At 41.8% G+C, this 16350-nt stretch overlaps 1 protein-coding gene across 6 annotated transcripts in view; it reads right to left on the bottom strand.

Moving 5' to 3' along the window:
• The window catches only part of LOC132381005 (fibroblast growth factor receptor substrate 2-like), a 108576-nt gene that overhangs the window by 17276 nt on the left and 74950 nt on the right, over positions 1 to 16350 (bottom strand). For 4 of the 6 annotated variants that reach the window (XM_059950080.1, XM_059950078.1, XM_059950077.1 and 1 more), the window contains 6 exons: positions 15642 to 15749; positions 12595 to 12683; positions 10779 to 10965; positions 6095 to 6256; positions 3145 to 3311; positions 457 to 1403 (listed from right to left, as the gene is read on the bottom strand). In XM_059950080.1, the coding sequence (XP_059806063.1) occupies positions 457 to 1403; positions 3145 to 3311; positions 6095 to 6256; positions 10779 to 10965; positions 12595 to 12660 (1529 nt within the window). In that variant the 5' untranslated portion in view covers positions 12661 to 12683; positions 15642 to 15749. Of the gene's footprint in view, positions 1 to 452; positions 1404 to 3144; positions 3312 to 6094; positions 6257 to 10778; positions 10966 to 12594; positions 12684 to 15641; positions 15750 to 16350 lie in introns of those variants that run through there. The other 2 variants (XM_059950083.1, XM_059950082.1) reach the window with 2 other exon arrangements.

The raw sequence follows: 16350 nt of genomic DNA, 5'->3' as shown, positions 1-16350 counted from the left end.
CAGGTACAAATACATTTAAAAGACATAGGGATAGTTACGTGGATAGGAAAGAGTTAAAGGGATATGAACCAAACAGACGTAAATGGGACTATCTGAGTTAGACAACTTGGTCAACAAGGACGTCTTGGTCTGAAGGCGCTGTTTCCGTCCTCTGTAGCTCTATGACTTTACTTAAGTTTGTGGGAAATTGTTGTGGATGCTCTTGCATGGTGACATTTTCTACATTCCAACAAAGGACCTTCATTGGTTCTAGACCTGTAGGGAATTTTGAGAGGGACAGGCTATGTACTAGAGAAATTCAAGCCGCTTTTTTGTTCCAGACTCATGGATAAAGTGTGGCCACTCAAATCTATCAATGCAGTGGAGAATTTTAGACAAGTAATGCAGCCAAACCCCAATATATATAAAAAAATATGTTGGACTAACATATTAAATCAGGAAAGTAACAGTGCTTACAATGGCAGGTCTGTACTGTTGTGCCTTGTCTTGCGTGACGTGCCATCATCTCTTGGTAGTGCTTTTTGCAAACTGGACATAGCAGCTGTCTTTTTAATGTCTATAACAGCGTAAAACTCAGTCCTACGTGTGGGAGTCGGCGGAACTGGAGTGCTGGGCATTTTGGGGGTTTGGGGGTTATCCGAGTCACTGGCACCCTCCAGCTCCACTTGGATGTAGTTTAGTTGCCTCTGTTCGGGGCACGGGCGTTTAAAGTCAAAGCTGAAGACGTTTGGAGTGCAATCTCGCCGCCTTGTGAAGTCTACTTTGTGTAAACCAGGCTGAATTGTTACATTCTCCGTGTTGACATAGTTCCGCAGTGGGTCAAGGTTACTGTGGTATCCATTTTGCGGGGGAGTCCCAGAGTCACTCCAATCCTCTTCCTCCCGCCTTTGTGTCTGGCTCTCCCACACAGGAGGCAAAGAGGGCAGATTTTCATAGTTCAGCATGGCTGTCTTCCTATGAGCACAGTTATTAAGGTTCTGGATATCCCCGCCCATCTTGAGCCGACCTCGTCGAAGCCCTGTACCAGAGGACATAGGTAAACCATTAACATTCTCATAAGTCATCTTGATAGGGGCACACACCATATTCTGGTCATCACCATCCAGGACAATATCTCGGTCTTGGAAACTCAAGCTCCCACAGTTGTACTCAGCATGTTCTTTTTGTCTGTCCATTCTTTCGATTTCCATCATTCTTTTCTGAACCGGCGTTGGTCCCAGGACAAACTTGACCTCACCTGGCTGCAGCAGGACTTGAGGAGATCTGTCCTCCATTGCAGAACAGTGGTTTGCGTGGCTCTGCATCATGTCAGAGACAGAGGGCCGCGATTCTGGCAGTCCATGAACACAGGATCTCCTCTTCCGCTCCTCATCAACATTGGAAGTGTTCACATATGTGTGAATCTGTAGAAAACAAGGCAACAAAACATTGGTGATAAATATGGCCACTGACTACGGTTGCATCATGGCCTGATATGGAAATACCAATGCCCAAGTACAGAAAAGCCTACAAAAAGTAGTGGAAACAGTGCAGTCCATCACATCTTTAAACACATACGCAAGGGGCACTGCCACAAAAAAGCAGCACCGATCATCGAGGACCCCCACCATCCAGGTTATGCTCTCTTTTTGCTATTACCATGGGCAGAAAGGACAGAAGCCACTGCACCAGGCTCAGAAACGGTTATTACCCTCATCCATCAGACTTCTGGGACAGTGTGGATAACTTCATTCACCTCAACACCGAACTGAATCCACATCCTACAGGCTCACTTTCAAGGACTCTACACTCATGTTCTCAGTATTATTTATTGCTCTATTTGCACAGTTTGTCTTCTTTTGTGGATAGGTTCTTTGTCACTCTTTCCTTGTTTCATAAACTCTATTGTATTTTATTTTCCTGTTATTACCCGCAAGAAAATGAACCTTAGGTTAGTATACAGCGACATACATGTACTTTGATAGTAAATTTACCTTGACTTTTACTTTGACTTACAATTTATTAACATTATCAACTTTAATTAAGATGGCAGAAATGAACAACGATTCAAGTCGTCCATATTGTTTATCATGGAATCGGTTTTAATTCAAGCTAAGAGTTAGTCAATGTGTAAAATGCAATTTTAACCAATTACAAACAATGCTTTACTGAGAATCAGCTGCCTATTGTGCAAAGCTCTTATGAAACTCACGCAGTCCCATTGCTTTGGCTGCATAATTTGAGATTGACATGATGAATGTGAATCAAGACTTAAAAAATCTTCCAATCAAAAAAATTCCTTTAAGCACATAGAGTATTTATTTGTGAATATGCATATTTTAACAATGTTAAATGGCATCCCTTTTGGAACAGAAATCTACTGTGGTAAGTTGGTTGTTAACTTTGGTAACAGATACAATGGTCTGTGTAAAAGTTTAACAGGACTTTAATTATTAGGTTGGAAGCATCAACACACACTGATGATGTGCACTTTACATCCCACCTGCGAGTCTTTTCTAGTATATCCATAGCTGAAATAATTTCCATAAGATTTTGGAAATCTCATTGGCCTAGTGATCAGCCAGCTGCATTCAGGGAATGCCATTATTGCCACTCTCTCATAGACTTGGCGTATTTCTCCCAGATCATACCCCAGGTGACTATGCTCCCCTGTAATGACAACTGCAGGACTATATACATGTATGCAGTCGACACTATCTGAACTCTGCTCAGAGTCCAGCTTCTTGTCATACAACCCAACCCATTTTACTCACCTTCCAGCTTACAGGATTTGAAGGAGATGAATCAACCCTTTCTAGTCTCTTCCACCATTTAAATGGGTCATAGCTAATCTGTATCTCAAAGCCACCTACTTGCCTGGCTTCATTACATTTAATACAAATCAATTTTCAGTCCACTCAGCCACAATATCACTCATTAGAGGTAGATGTGTGGAGTAGGGGTGGAGTGGAGAGAATTTGATCTTCCCTATTATCTTCCAAGTATAATACCTATAGTCTTAAGGTTTCAGACATGCCATTCCCATATTATAAAAATGTATACCTTCTGGCTCATTACTTCCTGTTTCAATACTGATTTTATTTATGTACAAGAAAAGATTACTTTCACATAGCGGCTTCTGTTCATAATTTTCTGTCTACACACCTGATCATCACCTCCTACAATGAGAGGGTGGGTGGACTCTTCCCCCACTGATGAGAGGCGAGCGCTTCCAATGGAAGGATGTCGAGTCGAAGGGTGAGAGGAGCCATCACCCATTGGTGGGTAACAAGGGAATCCATTTGCAAATCCGGGCACAGTGAAACCAGGGGCTGAAAGCAAAGTTACAGCTTTATTTAGTAGAAGAATTTGCATGCTAACACAATCAAACATAATTCACCTTTATTTCTCTGTTCTAACCCGGCCAGATGCCAAGAAAGTACAAAGATTATTGTAACAATGAGATCTAGGTGTTCTTGTACATCAGTCAATGAAAGCATGCAGGTACAGCAGGCAGTGAAAAAAGCTAATGGCATGCTGGCTTTTATAACAAGAGGAATTGAGTATAGGAGTAAAGAGGTCCTTCTGCAGCTGTACAGGGCTCTGGTGAGACCCCACCTGGAGTATTGTGTGCAGTTTTGGTCTCCAAATTTGAGGAAGGACATTCTTGCTATTGAGGGAGTGCAGCGTAGGTTCACAAGGTTAATTCCCGGAATGGCAGGACTGTCATATGTTGAAAGATTGGAGCGACTAGGCTTGTATTTAGAAGGATGAGAGGGGATCTGATTGAAACATATAAGATTATTAAGGGATTGGACACACTGGAGGCAGGAAGCATGTTCCCGCTGATGGGTGAGTCCAGAACTAGAGGCCACGGTTTAAGAATAAGGGGTAGGCCATTTAGAACAGAGATGCGGAAAAACTTTTTCACCCAGAGAGTGGTGGATATGTGGAATGCTCTGCCCCAGAAGGCAGTGGAGGCCAAGTCTCTGGATGCATTTAAGAGAGAGTTAGATAGAGCTCTTATAGATAGGGGTCAAGGGATATGGGGAGAGGGCAGGAAGGGGGTACTGACTGTGTATGATCAGGCATGATCACAGTGAATGGCAGTGCTGGCTAGAAGGGCTGAATGGCCCACGTGCACCGCCTATTGTCTAATGTAACTTTGAAAGCAATGGTCCCACTAACACGAAGTTGACGCACGTGTGGAAGATGATGCACATGTGGAAAATAAACCACAACAGTTGGTAAGAGTTGTGCTGGTTGCGTCAAATCAATTTTGTGCTTTAGATTTAAGACCTGACTACCAGAGGTAATGTCTCAGGAAGGTGACATTCATTATTAAGTATCTCACCATCCAAGCCATGCCCTCTTCTCACTGCGCCATCACGCAGGGGTCTAAAGATCCACACCTCAAGATTCAACAACAGTTTCTTCCCCCACAGCCTTCAGGTTTCTTGAACCAACCTGAAAAAATTCTACTCAAATGACATTTCCATCAACTTCCACTAATGTCATTATGTTTGGTTTTGTTCATTTTGCCTTTTTGAGTTATATAGAATTTATTTTAATTGAAGCTTATGCAATCTATGTTTGTCATGTCTGTAATGTCCTGTACTACTGATGCAAAGAGTTAATCCTCATGGTATGTGTGCCCATGACAATAAAATTGAACTTTGTCTTGAGGGCATCGAAGAAACAACACAACAGCACGAATTATTAATCCAGAAGCCTCTTTCACAGCACTACAATGAATGATGGAGAGTAGAATTAAACTTTGCATTGTCAAGACAAGAAAGTACTTCACCGGCAACTCAACTACTTTATACATTTTTTTTACCAATAAAAAACGGGCACCTGCTAAGTTTTTACCCGACTGGTCTCCACAATACTTTAAAAAATTCTTACGTGGTGTATTGCTTTCCACATCCTGCCCAATTTTCCAATTAAGTCACTGCCTAAAAGGTGTCCATCACTATCAGAGCAGCAAAATGATCCAGACTCTGTAAACCACAGCCTCAGAATACAAGGACGTCCCTTTAGAAAGGAGATGAGGAGGAGGAATTTCTTCAGCCAGAGGGTGGGGACTCTGTAGAATTCATTGCCACAGAAAACTGTGGAGGCCAATTCATTGGGTATACTTAAAGTGGAGGATGATAGTTTCTTGATCAGTAAGGGCATCAAAGGTTATGGGGAGAAGGCAGGTGGATAGGGTCAAAACTGATAATAAATCCGCCATAATCGAATAGTAGAGCAGATTCAACAGGCCAAATAATCCATTTCAGCCCCTCTGTCTTATGGCCTTTCAATCCCTTCTTCTTTCAAATTTAATATCAACTTCTTCAGCCAAGCTTTTGATCAGCACTCCCTTAAACATTGTCATTTAGGTGTCCATCCTGTCAATACAATCTCTAGGCCTTTGAAAATAATTCCTAAAGTACTGTACAAAAGTCTTGGGCACATATATATATATAGCTAGGGTGCCTAAGACTTTTGTTCAGTACTGTAATTTCATGCATTGTACTGTACTGCTGCTGCAAAAAGAGAAAACAAATTTCTTGACACATGTGAGTGATGATAAACCTGATTCTGATAGGGGTCTCTATTGTGGACTGAGAGTGGGAAGGAGGCAGGGAGAGAGGAATCATGGTGGGGAAAAGGGAAAGGGAGAGGGGCGGGAGCAGGAAGAACCAAAGAGACATTCTGTAATGATCAGTAAACCAATTGTTTGGAATCAAATGATCTTACCTGGCATTTCATTGCTGGGTGTGTCTGCACCTGTGCCACCCTCTGCCCCTAGCACTCCTCCTCTGCCACCTGACCCACACTCCTCCCGCAGCACTCCACCCTCACTATTCCCAACATCCTTTGTTACCACCAGATTTACAATCTCCCTCTCCACTCCATGTTGACAAATATGGCACTGTGCAAAATTCTTGGGCACGCTTGCTACTATATATAAGATTTTACAGTGCTGTACATATTGTTGCCAGTTGCAGATGGCAACAGGGCATCAAAAGGAATGCAATAAGATATCTACTCAATATATACTAATATTAAAGCCCACTTTCTGTCCACCTCAGTCAAGCCAAAAGCTTTCTCCACGGGTACTCACTGGTCGGAGTCTGTGGCGTTCTTGGTAAATCAAGTTCCGTCGGATGAGGGTTTCTCGATATCATCATTGGCTCCTCAACAACGTTAATACTGTTACACTGCATGATCTCTTGGAGAAGGTTAAAAATCTCCTCGGCACGTGCACACTTGAAGGCAAAAATGCCTGCAAAATAAGTAGACAGAAGAAATTGCATACTGTGAAAACGACCTCAAGGGATTAGAGAACATGCTCAGTGAAATTCAGAATTTGATCAGCTCTTCAATGAATATCAGCTATCAGTTTTTATTTTAAATAACACAAGAAATTCTGTGGATTCTAGAAATCTTGAACACTGCAAATAAAATCCTGGATGAACTCAGCAAGTCAGGCAGTATCAATGGAGGGAACTAAAGAGTCGATGTTTCGGGCTGAGACTCTTGATCAACACTAGGTCTTAAATCAAAAACATTCACTCTTTATTCCTTTCCATAGATGCTACCTGACCTGCTGACTGTCTCCTGTATTCTGTGTCTGTTGATCAGAACTGAAGGAAGAAGATGAAGCTTTTTGAATAATTGTTCAGCAGTTATTGTACATTTATTACATAAAATTCCTTAAAACAGCATAAAATTCCATTCATAAATGCAATATACCACAAAGAATAGCTTTATATACCACACACGGAGTTTAAGTACTTAAACATAAAACGCGTTATTAATTTCAGGTACAGTGCAATTACTTTGCAATTTCCTGCTGTGACAATCAGCTCTACATTACAAATTTCTCTGCAGTTCTTTCAGCAAACAGCAGGTGGTGCTCAGAAATTATTACACGTAAAAATGAAAGAAGCTTCACGAACAAATTTCCACTTGCTACAAAGAGATTGGTTCTAAATTAACTAAAGAAAAAGAAAAAACTCATTCACTTGTGCAAAGCAAAAATCATCAATAATATAGGATTAGAAATGAGAAGAATCACACTGTAGAGAAGATACAGTATAAATGATAAGGTGTTCAACAAAATTCACCTCAGTCATAATGCACTTCTAATTGCAATGTGCTGCAGGGATCAGAGAATTAAAGTCACAAATAATTGCAATCATTTTGTGAAAACTATGCTCGTAACTTTTCTTATCAAGTCATGCAGATCACATTCTAGTAAATGGAAATGGTTTCAAATTGAAAATGCACCTTTGGATGTGAACAACATATTTCCTATTCAATACTTTTGGAAATTGGGTGAGCATTTTCATGAAGTAGCTCCAAATTTGGACTTCTAATAACAAGTAGCTGCAGGGAATGTATTTATTTATAGATAGAGCAGTGTCAGGCCATTTGTGCCCCAATGAGCCCACACCACCCAATTACACCCGTCACCAACCTGCTAACCTGCATGTCTTTGGAATGTGGGAGGAAACTAGAACACCTGGAGGACATCCACATGGTCATGGGGAGAATGCACAGCAGCAGAAATGAACCTGAGTTGCTGGCGCTGTAGTAGCATTATGCTAACCATTACTCTACTATACCACTTATGGATGGTACAGATGGTGTACACTGCAACCAAGATTTACAGATATCGTCTGAAGAATACAGTGGTGTAGCATTAGCATAATGCTATAAGGCCAAAAGATACAGGAACAGAAGTAGGCCATTTGGCCCATCGAGACTGCTCCGCCATTCAATCACAGGCTGATCCAATTTTTCCAGTCATCCCCACTCCCCTGCTTTCACCCCATACCCTTTCATGCCCTGGCTAATCAAGAAGCGCTCTATCTCTGCCTTAAATGCACCCAATGACTTGGCCTCTGCAGCTACTTGTGGCAACAAATCCTACAGATTTACCACCCTCTGACTAAAGTAATTTCTCCACATCTCTGTTTTAAAAGAACGTCCTTCAATCCTCAAGTCGTGCCCTCTTGTCCTAGAATACCTACCGTGGGAAATAACTTTGCCATATCTAATCTGTTCAGGCCTTTTAACATTCAGAATGTTTCTATGAGATCCTCCCTCATTCTCTTGGACTCCAGGGAATAAGCACAAGAACTGCCAGACGGTAACCCTTTCATTCCTGGAATCATTCTCGTGAATCTTCTCTGAACCCTCTCCAATGTCAGTATACCCTTTCCAAAATAAGGAGCCCAAAACTGCACACAGTACTCCAAGTGTGGTCTCACGAGTGCCTTATCGGGCCTCAACATCACATCCCTGCTCTTATATTCTATACCTGTAGAAATGAATGCCAACATTGCACTTGCCTTCTTCACTTGCCTGGAGGTTAACCTTTAGGGTACCTTGCACAAGGATTCTCAAGTCCCTTTGCATCTCTGCATTTTGAATTCTCTCCCCATCTAAATAATAGTCTGCCTATTTATTTCTTCCACCAAAGTGCATGACCATACATTTTTCAACATTGTATTTTATTTACCACTTCTTTGCCCATTCCCCTAAACTATCTAAGTCGCTCTGCAGGCTCTCTGTTTCCTCAACACTACCCACTCCTCCTCCAATCTTTGTATCATAGGCAAATTTAGCCACAAATCCATTAACACCATAGTTGAAATCATTGACATACCTCGTAAAAAGCAGCGGTCCCAACACCAACCCATGTGGAACTCCACTGGTAACCGGCAGCCAGCCAGAATATGATCCCTTTATTCCCACTCTGTTTTCTGTCAATCAGCCAATGCTCCACCGACACTGGTAACTTCCCTGTAATTCCATGAGCTCTTATCTTGCTAAGCAGCCTCATGTGCAGCACCTTGTCAAAGGCATTCTGGAAATCCAAGTACAGCACGTCCACTACATCTCCTTTGTCTACCCTGCTTGTAATTGCCTCAAAGAATTGCAGTAGATTTGTCAGGCAGGATTTTCCTTTCAGAAAACCATGCTGGCTTTGGCTTATCTTGTCATGTGCCTCCAGGTACTCCGAAATCTTATCCCTAACAATAGATTCCAACAACTTCCCAACCACTGATGTCCAGCTAACAGATCTATGGTTTCCTTTCTGCTGCCTCCCACCCTTCTTAAATAGCTTCACCAGCTGTAAGATCGAGGTTCAATTCCTAACACTGTCTGTAAGGAATTGTACATTCTCCCCCATGACCTCATGGGTTTCCTCCAGGTGCTGCAGTTACCTCCCACATTCCAAAGACGTTCAGGTTTAAGTTAGTGAGTTGTGAGTATGCTACGTTGGCACCAGAAGCATGGCAACACTTACAGGCTGCCCAGTAAAACCCTCCCTGATTTGATTTGATTTAATACAAACAACACATTTTACTGTATATTTCGATGTACGTATGACAAATAAAGCTAATCTCAGAATACAGGAAGACCTTAAGGTAGTGGTCACCAACCTTTTTAAGCCCAAGATCCCCTACCTCGTCCTTAGTGAAAAGCAAGATTGAGCCCAGATCTATTAGTTACATGCATGCGCACTGGGGCAGAAAAGACCAGAAGTAAAACCCGCAACCCAGAAGTAGAAATAATGCATAAACACCAGGAGTACCCAACGTTTTTTGGCACAGCGGACAGGTTTAATATTAACAATATTCTTGTGGACCGGCTGCCGGGGGGGAGGGGTTAAACAAAACCGGAATACAGTGATACTCGAAGCAGGCTCCTTATGTCCAGTCTATTCCACAATTTCGTTTTTGCGGCTCTCTGCACTTAGCTGCTGTCCCACACTGCTCACGTTTTTTCCTCTGAAAAAACTCAGCGGGTTCATCTTTAAGTGCAGGGTGCTTGGACTTACGGTACCGAAGCAGTTTTGAGGGCTTCATTGCCTCATTAGACAGCCTCCTGGCCTGAACTCCAGCCTCTGCCCACCCGCCGCCAGATGCCCTGGCCAAGTGCAGCTGGTCGTGGGTGGGGTGAGAGGACAAGGTCAGGGCTGGAGGTCTCTGTGCCGGGGCCACAGTGGTCGCAGCCCGGAGAGAGTGACAGACCAAGCGAGGAGTGCGACAGGCCCGTGCCTGCCACCCTTGTAGGATCTATCGGCCGACAAAAGCTTGGCTGGAGGGATGACTTTCAGTATATCACAGCGAGGTAGCTGCTCTGCTACTTACGAAACCTTGAACCCGAATTAGGTCGCCTGCGAATATTTTAGCACCAGGTTCCCCACAAACATTCGGTGTGCTAAACAGGTTTAGAGGCAGTGCCCATCTGTCCACGCTCCGGGCCAGTAGCATCGGCACTTCCCGCCGGCCGCGCTCTGGGCCAGTCGGCGGTTCTTGCCGGCCGCGCAAGGGTATCACTGCATTTAGGCGACTGATGACCTCGCGTGGGCTCAAGTTCAACAGCGGCCGTGACAGGGAATGAGGAAAGGTGCAACTGACTCATATTTTTTCCTCGCGGCTTGGTGGTTGGGAACCACTCAAGTACACTGTGTAGCGCGGGGGGGGGGGGGAAGGTACACACATGCGCACTGGGCAGAAAGAAAGGAACTAAAACCCCGCAACCTGGAAACAATCTCTCAACCGTATTTGTGTATTTATTTTTCGTTCTTTTTTTTTCAGGATCTACTGGGAAAGTCTCAAAGATCGACCAGTCGATTGCGATCAATGGGTTGGCAACCACTACCTTAAGTAAATAGGGTCAGTTAGCATACATGTCCAGGTGACTACAGGCAAAAATATAAGGTAGTTGGAAAAAAAGTCTATCTAAGACTTTCACCAAAATGACTGTGATTAACTGTACAAACTAACCTTGCCCAGTTTGGCATCTTCTTCCACTTTCAAATGAGAAGAGGTTGGAATCATAGCCATAACGGCGCAGACAGAGGTAAGGCCATCTCACAGCATCTCGTTTCCTGGTGTGCAAAATTAACTCAGAGTTGGTCAGTTCCATGATCCCAGAGCCCAGTTCATTACCATCATCATCCACATTTGTCACCTGTAGGACAGAATACTCTTTTGAGAACAGCATGATATGTGTTACATAGACAGATTACTTATTCAAAGATGCAGATGAATACATATAAAAATATACAACATCCCCATGCTTGCCCAAAACAAGCCTTGGTTCTTCTACATCACTGTTCTTGGTACTGAGTGTTATAAATGCGCAGAGGAAGAACAACAACAGAGTAGTATAATTAAACATTTTTACTGAGTCACAGTTGTAATGGTATATGCTGTTCAACTTACACTGTGGGAGTGACAAATCAGGCCCACCAAGATGAAAAACGTACCTACTCGAAAGCCCGCGCGAGAAGAAAGCCCTCCGTTAGTCAGGGGCCCAATTGATTCACTGCACGATCAATCAGCTACATGCACACCAACTTTCCACATTCTTGCAATCAATCTGATACTGTATTGAGTCCAAAGCTATGATAAGCCAACCAGTGTTCATCCAACACCGTCACATTATGAGTATCACATGGGTATAAATGGGCAGTGTGGGCTCTTTCTGCAGCAAGGGTGCAGTACCTCCAAGTAAAAAGTCATCAACAGACTAAACTTTCCATAATTTTTGCTTTTACATACATCTTTTACACTATTTTTGTAACTACTGCCACAAAGGAACAAATTTCAGGACATACATCAGTGATAATAAACCTGATCTGATTCTTTAATATCCAAGTCATCCGGACCTCCATTGATGCATCTTATCCATGTCCTGCAACATCTTCCTGTTCCACAGCAGAGGGGTTTCAAAATATTTTTGATGTTTACATGTAGTTCAGGGACATGCTCCTCCTTCCTTGTCCAAATGCCATCAACAAATGGCATTCTGGAAACAATTCGGAAGATGTGTAGCTCAGATGGTTGATGGTAGTCCTGACCACAGTGCACGAAGTTCACCACACAGCCAATCAGCAATGAGTTTCCGAAATGACGACCAGCTGATTGATAAGTATATAGCATTCAGAGGACACACCACAATCAACAGTGCACTGACAATGTCTCCTCACATAGTGACGAAACAATTGCAAGTAAATTGCCAAGATCTGTGAACAACTCAACCTAATCATATGTCATTCTGTCCAATACTGTAGGCAAGTGTCTTATCTCTACCAGGCCCCGCTCCATTGACAATAACATCTGTGTCACTCTAGCGTCATGCAGTCTTCTTGAAAGACCTCTGAAAACATCACTTTCACAACAATTTCCCTAAAACACCTTCTTTGGACTCAATGTGCACAACAAGGCAGTTCAGAGTCCAAAACACAAAAGACAAAAGCAGCCACTGAAACCAGAACAACTTTTCATGATTCCTGATAACAGTTTTAGTTCTTACTCTCTGACAGTCCTGCTTTAAGTTCATAGATCTGCAAGTCTCCATTAATAGGCACCTGCCAAACCAGAACATCGAGCTGCTATCTGCACTGGATCTACACGCCAAAAGAGAACAAGCCTTCACGCAGACCACCAACAGAGAAGGAAAAAAATTGGGATTTTAGAAAACTGCAAGTCGGTGCTAAATAAGGAAAATTGTAACAACTGATCTCCCTTTAAAAAATAATTATTTTGCATGGCCACGTGTTCCAATTGTTTTAGATTGTGAAATTTAAGATGTTACCTTGAATTTGGTTGGATGGTTTTCTGAGATTGTGTCTTTATCCAGACAGCTCCAACAGCTCCCCATGGCTTCAGCAGACCAGCTGATATCTAAATAAAACAAATTAACACAGATGCAGTTCATTTCTGGAACTCCAACCCATTGTAGTCAATAGAAAATAAAGTTAACGGTTGAAGTATTAAATACTGGATTATTTGTGTGAGACCTCTAACATGATAAAAGTTTAGAAGCTATTCAGACAAGTATTGCACAGTTTGTGCAGTTGTTAAAATTCTGCAATATTCAAAAATATTTGTTTTAAAATTCAATATCCCCTAAGTACAGATTTTTGTTTGCTCAGTTTTGCCAATCTGAACAATGGTTCACGCCCTGCCACCATCCAAAGCTGGTCTATGAAGAAATATCAGGCCAAACAGTAGGCACCCCAACCTAAACAGTGTCCTTAAAAAAGCCACAAAAGTCTCCTGTAAGATTCACCCCACTTCCACTTACTCCTTTTCTGTTAAATACCTCACCTAACTGAAGTTGGTTAAAGGACTGCAGAAAAACATGATGATTTGTATTAGGTTCCAAATACTGACTATTACAACACAGTAATATTACACCTCTTTGACCTGATAAGAGGCAATGATCGTGTGGATAGTCAGAGGTTTTTTTCCCAGGGCTGAAATGGCTAGCATGAGAGGGCACAGTTTTAAGGTGCTTGGAAGTAGGTACAGAGGAGACGTCAGGGTTAAGTTTTTTTTAAAAAAAACGCAGAGAGTGATGAGTTCGTGGAATGGGCTGCTGGTGATGGTGGTGGAGGCCAATACAATAGTGTCTTTTAAGATAGGTACATGGAGCTTAGAGAAATAGAGGACTGGGTAAGCCTAGGTAATTTCTAAGGTGAGGACATGGCACAGCTTTGTGGGCCGAAAGGCCTGTAATGTGTTGTAGGTTTTCCATGTAAAGGCCCTTTGGCCCATGTTACTGTGCTAACATTTAAACCTATCCTAAAATCAATCTAACTCTTCCCTCCTGCATAGCCCATTTTTATTACATATACATCAACTCATTTAATATTTAAATTATTTTAATATATGTACATCAGAACACCTCTCAAAGTCCAGCCCTACACCCCTGTCACAAGAGATGAAAATGGGTAAGGCTGGCCAACAGGGTGAAATTGTATAGGCCAAACCAACTGGATACAATGGATTGCTAAAGTGTTGATGGACTTCAAACATACTGTCGACTTCAAAGGACGATGGAGGTCATTGATGGCCTATGCTCGATAGGAGCTAAGGGCCCCAAACACAAAAAAACATCAGAACATTAATATATGAAGATTAAAACATAACTAATTTAAATGTAATTAAAACCGCAATTTCTAATAGTGAAGAATTCTTTGGTGTTTTGACTTTTGATGTCACATTTCTTTTTACCTTTGTTCATACTAACCTGACTGCTCCTGAAGTCTCAAACCCTCATTCCTCCCTTTACATTACAGAGCCTTACTAGGGCCACTAAGTTTCTCCAGCAGACTGGAGACACGGAGTCAGATGCAAGAATCTGGAGCAACAACCAGTGGAGGAACTTAGTGGGTTGAGCATCACCTGTGAGAGGAAAGGAACTGTCAATGTTCCAGGTCAAAATCTCGCACAGGTTCGATTCCTTTCCTCACACAGATGCTGCGCAATACTCTGGAGTTCCTCCAGCAAAATGGTCCTTGTTTCAAAATCAAGCTTGTGTATTGACTAGCACTGAATTCTTAACTTACACCATCTGAATACCAAGACCATATTTAAAAAGCATGGAACTGGACCTTTACCATCCTGGTCTAGTCTAGTATAAAAAAAAGAGAAAATACAGTAAGGATGGTCTACAACACATTAAGAACTGCGAAAACATTGCATACACATAATGTGTGTTAATTTATTTATTAATATATTTGAGTAATCATGAATTTATAAAGTTATGAAGGGTATAGGTAGATAAATAATCAGAGTCCTTTTGCCCAGGACAAGAGATTCTAGAACTACAGTGACCACATGGGTTTCCTCGGGGTGCTCCACCCAGAGAGAGGGTTTTCTCGCATAGTCCAAAGACTTTCTGGTTGGCAGGTTAATTGGTCCTTATAAATTGCCTCATGAATGGCTAGGGTTAAATTGGGAGTTATGAATGAATGAATTAATGAATATTTAGGGTGAGAGGAATGGAATTTTAAGGTGATCCAAATAAATTTTTCACAGAGAGTTTCGTAGTTATATAGAAGGACCTGCCAGAGGCAGATACAAGCACATCATTTGGAAAGGTCTCAGACAGGAAAGGCATAGGGGATATGGACTTAATTCAGGGAAATGGGATTAGTCAAGATGGGCATGAAAATTTGCATGACTGAAGTACTGTACTGTAGGATTCAATTTTGAGATTTTGTTAGAAGACACATTATAAAAACATGTCATATTGGGCGATATAGTGGTATATAATGGTTAGCATAATGCTTTACAGAGCCTGCTGCAAGATCAAGGTTCAATTCCTGCCTTCGTCTGTAAGGAGCCTGTACTTTCTGCCCGTGACCATGCGGGTTTCCTCCAGTTTCCTCCCATATTCCAAAAACATATGGGTTAGCGTTAGTGAGTTGTGTGCAGGCTTTAAATCAAGATTTAAAGATTAGCTTTATTTGTCAACATGTACATCGAAACATGCAATGAAATGTGTCATTTATGTTAAAACACCAAGGATCGTGCTGGGCACCCCACGAGTGTTGCCATGCTTCCAGCAGCATCGTAGCATGCCTACAACCCACTAACCCTAACAAAACATCTTTGAAATGAGAGAGGAAACTGGAACACCCACACAATCACAGGGAGAATTTACAACACTTGCATACAGTAGTGGAATTGAACCCAGATCTTATTAATAACATTATGCTAACCATTACACTACCATGCCTCCTTCTCTTTATAAATTACAGGTGCTTTAAATGTAGCTATTTGCCACTCATCTATTTACCGCAGTAGAAGAATATGGTTACTAGCTTCGAGGATAACATTGTTTGTCCTTACCTAGTCTTGGCCATTAGTGGGAAAGCTGCCCAGTCTCAGTTCTAAATGCCTCCACTTGGAGTCATGGTAAACAAACTCAAGCCATCATAGAGCATGTATGCCTTTAACCTAGAGTGAAGCAATGGTGAAAATAGATTTACTTATTTTTCCCCTCAGACAACTGTATTGATATGTCATTTTCATTAACAATATTTAACAGAGGCATTATTTCAAATAAAAATTTCCCTTTGTAAAACCTGTTAGCAGGTACAACTTTTAAAATGTTAAATATAGAATTCAGAAATTGACAGTAAATATCTGACAATAAAGGTCAACAAAACCAATGGGACATTGACAGCAGATTTGATGGAATATTTGCATCATACAACAATAGAAGTTTTGTAACAGCAATAAGGAAGAGCTCTGGATTTTCACTTCACAGGCATGCAGGCACATAGTCATGTTACTTCCGCTGATCTTTATAAAACTGTTCCAATCTGTACAATTTATTACCATCCAGGGGATCTACCAGAGTGATCAACCGTTGACTTGGGGCTTAAGGTTGGGGAAAATAAATGGGAATTGAGGAAAACCTGGATTATATTTTCTCTGCATTTTATTTTGAAGAATCAAGATTGTTTTCTTCAGTACACAAGTGTAAAGGGGACTCAAATGATGGTTACTCCACGTCCAAGGCAGCATAAAAAACACGTTGAGCCCAAACAACACA

The sequence above is a fragment of the Hypanus sabinus genome, chromosome 25, assembly GCF_030144855.1.
Source record: "Hypanus sabinus isolate sHypSab1 chromosome 25, sHypSab1.hap1, whole genome shotgun sequence".
In the NCBI taxonomy this organism is placed as follows: Eukaryota; Metazoa; Chordata; class Chondrichthyes; order Myliobatiformes; family Dasyatidae; genus Hypanus; species Hypanus sabinus.
The sequence above is the reverse complement of the archived record's forward strand: the minus strand, read 5'-3'. Positions and strand labels throughout refer to the sequence as shown.